Source organism: Ctenopharyngodon idella, chromosome 17, assembly GCF_019924925.1.
Source record: "Ctenopharyngodon idella isolate HZGC_01 chromosome 17, HZGC01, whole genome shotgun sequence".
Taxonomy (NCBI): domain Eukaryota; kingdom Metazoa; phylum Chordata; class Actinopteri; order Cypriniformes; family Xenocyprididae; genus Ctenopharyngodon; species Ctenopharyngodon idella.
The window spans coordinates 144,985-150,969 of record NC_067236.1 but is presented as its reverse complement, the minus strand read 5'-3'; the positions used below and the strand labels follow the sequence as shown (position 1 = coordinate 150,969).

Here is a 5,985-nt window from a genome sequence, read left to right as displayed (position 1 = left end):
TTTAAATAAAAACATCCTAACCAAGTTTTGTTTCTAATATCTCTATATAGGAAAGGAACTAAATTGGAAGGATTTCTACCTAATAATTTATTTCCCAATTAAATGTTTTAGTTTGAGTTGGACAAGCATATAAAAGTTCACTTTATAAATGTATCCTTTTAATTTAAACTGTATTTGATCAAATTAAGTTGGACCAATTCGATTACATTTCATTGCAAAAATCTGTCTTTTATGAGTTGGTGCTACACAATTATTGGATGGAAATCTTGCCCTCAATTAAATTGAGTTCGTCCAATGAGTTATTATTTTTGGAGTGAGAGATAAATAAGTGATACAGATGACTTTCCTTTTGAAAATCTGTGGAAGCTGAATAAGTTTGGATACTTGAACCTGATACTTGGATGACAGTGCCATTGGCAGACAGTATACTGATTGTAGCTTCTAAACACTTCAACCTCCCTCTTTAACTCCTAACTCCCTGTCTTCTACTCTCCTTCAATCAACATTTGCATTCCAGGTCATAAGGTCTGATTCTGTCATTCATTACACAGGGGGTGATTTGCCTGTCACATAAACAGAGTAAATCCACACCCAGTAGCTCCATCCTGCAGCTGCACTGGCAGACAGGTGAGCCAGGCAACCAAAGGCACCATGCTCCCCGTGTTTTCAGGAAAGTTATGTCAGTTTCTTAGCCTAACTCGGTTACCTTCTATCTTGTTCCTTGGAATTATTTATGTAGCCTATGTCCTTGTTGGAGGGCTGGTCTTCTGGAAGCTAGAAGGATGGTATGTGTTGCAACAGATTGATCTCCTGAAGGAGAAAAGAATGAAACTACTCGAGAAGTACCCTTGTGTGGGTCAGAATGGCCTCAGAGAACTAGCAGAGGTATGAATGCATATTGAGACTAGATTTTCCTTAACTATATGGTACAGGGCTTTTTCTAACAGTGCTTGTCTTATCCCACAACAGCAATAACGATGAGTTGATACAGTGAGGAAATGCTTGGGCAACTTTTCACACCTTTTGCAATGGAAGTGTGGCTTCAATGGTTCATTCATAAAAAATGTTTCAGTGCAAAAACCTGAATTCAAACTTTTAGTCATTCAAAATAGTTGCTTTTGGTCAAAAGGTCCTTGAAACATGCAGAAAATAGACAGGACTACCGGTTTATGTTTTAAATACATGATGAACAGTTAGAACTGAATGTCCAGTTTAGAACTGAATGTATAACTGAATAGAAAGTCTTCATAGACTTCTTGTTGGTCTATTGTTGTTTATTTACATGGTTATTTTAGCTTTTTTGTATAGTGAAATGACACACTCAGTTACTGTTTTTACTGTTATTTCATGTATTACAAATAAGTACTCATTGCTTGACATCATTGTCTCAAAGATGATAAAAGCTGCTTCCCTGAGTGGCTTGAGTCCAGACAGCAATGATACCGCAGATGGCTTCTGGAAATATACCAGCTCATCTGTGTTTGCAGCAACAGTGGTCACAACTATTGGTGAGGAATGGGAAACTAAACACCTTGAATTTGTCAATCCAGTTGAATATGGTTTGTTGTGTGGCATCCATTCAATTGGGTAAAGGTTACACTTTTTTTCTGCAGGCTATGGGAATATAATTCCACTAACAACGGCTGGTCAGATCTTCTGTGTGATGTTTGCTCTTTTTGGCATTCCCCTGAACGTAGTGATCTTAAATAGAGTTGGAAAATACATGTTGGCCATTGAGAGGAATTTTTGCAATTTTCTGGAGAAAAAGATTGATAGAGGGGTGAGAATTTAACTCCTTCTTTACCAGTCAGCATTAAAGATGGATTGGTGGGTTGTAAAAATAAATAAATAAATAAAAATGATTGCATAGATATTTGTTTGTAATAAGGAATGAAAATCGATATTAACATGCTTGACGTTTATCTGCACACACACACTGTGCTCAAATGAGTCTGTTCTTTCCCACAGAAATGTGTACGAATATCCATTCACAGTATATCCTTCATAAGTTCAGCATTCCTGTACTTTGTGGTTCCTATGTTGCTCTTTAAAGAGTATGAGGGATGGAGTTATGCTGAAGCCATTTACTACTGCTTTATAACGCTTAGCACTATTGGATTTGGAGATTATGTTGCAGGTAGGAGACCATACGTACAAAAATGAAAAAAGAAAAGAAAAAAAAATTGTATTTAGTATTTACACTCCATGTATCACTTTAACTTTAGATCCATAAGATTTTTAAATGTTAAAATGTATCTGAACTATATAACAAATACTTTAAAATGCTCATGTGCTCACATCATTGTTATTAGTTGTTTATTAGGACTTTATATCCACATAATGACAGTTGTTTTTCTAATATTACATAAAGCCTTCTTTGTTTGACTGTAAACCACCTGAAATGTAATTATATTTTGTAATTATTCTTGTAGCCCTATATTCAGGAAGTGACATCACAGCTTTGGCTGCGTGTCATTCAAAATTGAATTTGAATTTTCCTGAATTTGAATTTTGAATTGAGGTAGCAAATAAGATGCAGAATTGTAATTCAAATGTAAAGTATATGTATTTAAGGCAATGGAAGGAAATACATATTTGTTGTAAGCATAGCATTTAATAATGTATTTGATACATTATATTTAATAATTTAACATCAGTTTTCATTTTGGACACCAAGAAAGCCTTCAATATAGAGCTAAACTTTAAGTCAAGTTAAGTTACCTTTATTTATATAGCACTTTGTACAATACAGATTGTTTCAAAGCAGATTTACAGTGATAAACAGGAAAATAATGATTCAATGATGCAAATATTAGATTAACGATTAGAGCTGCTTTACAGCAGGATTGAAAAAAGACAATAGTAAACAGTCATTATTCAGTTGAAATTATTTAATACAGTGGCTCCCAAACCTGGCCCTGTAGTACCCCCAACAATTTATATACCTTAATTGGTAACCACTGTTTTAATATATGAAGTCAATAGATTGTGAGGAAAAAATAAAATATTTTAAGAGAATAAGAGAATTAGAAAAATATATTAATTGGTTGGGGAAAAGGGACTCTACATATCAAGGAATAATGATATATCATTATACCCTAAGAGTACTTTTTTTCCACAACCAAATAAATATTTCTCTATTTGTTTTGTTTTCCTGCAAAACTTGTGTTGGACCATTAGCCCCTCTGTTGTGTGACTGTATTGCATTTCTTTGAATTGCTAAATCATCCTGTCATTACAATTCAACCTTCATTCCAAAATTCAGTTTAATTTAAATTTTAATTGTTAAATTCAGCATTTTCCCCAAACCTGATAACATCTTAACAACTTTGTTTCTCATGCCAGATCACAACCCAGCAAAAAACTACCCAGAGTGGTACAGTTGTCTGATGGCAGCCTGGATATTCTTTGGCCTGGCTTGGCTTGCTCTTCTGATCAATCACACCATTGATTTACTGGAGAGTTTCAATGCTTACTTGAGAGGAAGGCGGAATGCACAAACACAAGTGGAGGAGTCCAAAGAACAGCCGGAAAAAGGACTGAAAGTAGAAGAAACATGAGAATTGAGTTTAAAAGGAAATATGGTAGCTACTCATAAAACATTGTATGGTTAATTAATAAATCAGTTACTCAGTATATTTAAAGTAACCTTCAAAGATATAGTAAAAATCAATAAAATTCATAGTTGCTTCTAAACTAAAGATTTTTGATCAGTGAATAAAGTTTATGGTTAAAACAATCAAGAAATTTGAGCATCACTTGTCTGACTGACAATGTTTGGCTTTAAAATCTCACTTGTGCACTGAGGATTAATCGTCTAGGTCCCTAAAATTCACAACTGAAAAAGAACAGGTTTATGTCCTATAGCAATTTTATTACACACATTAGTAATATTATATATTTTCAGACATCTCTGAATCAATTTATTTCAGTGATATCAAACTGGCACACCAGTCCATAATCATTTTGACGATATCTTTTGTAAATTATACTATGACTTTGAGGGCAGGTCTAGCTTTTTTAACGGGAACCTCTATAGCAAATTTTTGTTGTGTGGTATGTTAAGGTTTGTACAAACCCCAAATTAGCCCTTTGATACTTAATATACTTGTGATATGTAAATCTAAAATAAACTGATAAATATTGACACTATGTTTCGTCATTGTACCACATGATATAAATCGTGATTCCTGACAATAAAAAAAATGATTGTTTTTGTTGCTATGGTTGAGAAGCAGCCTGTTGCTATGGTTACCTCCTAAATGCAAATAGGACTTCTGCCTGCAAGACACTTGCTGCGTCCCAATTCGCCTACTTATAGAGAATGAGGAGTTACCTCACGATATTTTCACTCCGCGTTGCATTTCGGGAAGGCGCCGCCATATTAGCAGGATACGCTATCCGTTGCTATGGTAACTTCGACAGCGAGCCCGAGAAAAAAGAGCAACAGAGAGAGAGAGAGCAGATTAATTTAATAAATAAATTTTGCGATACAGCGCAGTTTTATGGTAAGAAATGGAGAAGGAGAAAGTGAAAGGAAAGGGGCTCTAATGGGGGAGACTAAATAACACCACCAAGCAGCGTCATTTAGAGAAAATGCTTGACATTAACAGCATCGACCCGTACGACCATGGTCTTATATAATATAGTAAGGTTTTAGAGCATTATTTTAAATTCCCCCGCGACGGGACATTCTAAAGCGCTTAACCTGAAACAGCTTATTGTGAAAAAGCTTAACGTGCCTTAATTTAGGCTACTAAGACAGTGTTATTAACGAACCACACTTGGTAAACACCATAATAATAAAGCATAGACTACTACGGACAGAAAACCAGATGAGCCCAGAATATGAACGCAACACATTTAATTACACGTGTTTTCCTCCCATAAAGAAAAAGACAGTGCCATACACAGTATTACACACTTTATTAGTAGGCCATATGATGTTTACTGAGTTTGGTCTGTTAATATCTTTTTTTTTTTTTTCCCTCACTTTATTTAAATTTTCCATAATAACAAAATATATAATTACAAAACATATACAGATACTTATATAACCTCCATATGTATCTTTTGTTAATAAAAGGATCCACACAACAAATAACAAAAGAATAAAATTAATAATATATACGGCTAAATATACACAAAGAATACACATATATACAAAAGCGAAAGTAAAGACAGGAAAAAAGAGAAGACAAAGAGTAGCGAATTTTACAGACAGTCCTTAAGAGCCAGCAAGGAATGAGTCTCACTTGGTTAGGTCGTTTAACTTATCTAAGATAGATAGAAGCGGCTACTTGCATGAGTTTGCGTGCTGAGTTTTAAAAAAGATACAGGTGAAGATTCAGTGCGTCTGTGGCTGCAGTTCGTTGGCTTCTTCCGTCTCCGCGGGAAGTTTGAACTGAGAACTTGAAAGTTTGCTTTGCCGGAAGTGGTCGTCCCGAAAAAGGAGAGGAGCGCGTGATGGAAGAGCGATGGCCGAGACGTCCGGGAGAGACGTGCGTGAGGTGGCGAGGGACAATTGAAAGACAATCGAGAGAACAACGGAACGTGCGTGTGGTTGTCTTTTAAGGACAAGCAAGCCAAACCGCCTCCTTTAGTGAACAGCCAATGTCCAGCGTGGATTCTGAGGAGGGAAAAGTTCTCTTTGTCTTGCCTTGCGGCTCAATTTGCATAATTTATGATGGTTTCAGAATTGGTAACTTTTACTCCAAAAGACCCTAGAAATAGACTAATGCATGGTATGGTAACAGAACATACATAGTTAATTAAAGCATCCTGAGAGGGTTCATTCAAGCCTAAACATGGCCGGGTGAAAAAGACATAAAGACATAGATACAGTCTTACACTCGCATATAAAGGTTCGGGGTACAATTCACACAACTATAATCGTAACTTAATATTAAATACATGATTAAACTGAAATACAGGCTTACAGGATTACATTTTAATCCTATTTTAATGAATGTGACTTAAAGAGAG

At 35.4% G+C, this 5,985-nt stretch overlaps 1 protein-coding gene across 1 annotated transcript; it reads left to right on the top strand.

Moving 5' to 3' along the window:
* Nucleotides 1–558: 558 nt before the first annotated feature.
* kcnk17 (potassium channel, subfamily K, member 17) lies at nt 559–5,031 on the top strand. The gene is made up of 5 exons (XM_051868536.1): nt 559–885; nt 1,394–1,508; nt 1,614–1,780; nt 1,969–2,137; nt 3,346–5,031. The coding sequence occupies exons 1-5, from the start codon at nt 652–654 to the stop codon at nt 3,558–3,560; spliced, it is 900 nt and encodes a 299-aa protein (XP_051724496.1). The 5' UTR covers nt 559–651; the 3' UTR covers nt 3,561–5,031.
* The last annotated feature ends 954 nt before the right edge of the window (nt 5,032–5,985 follow it).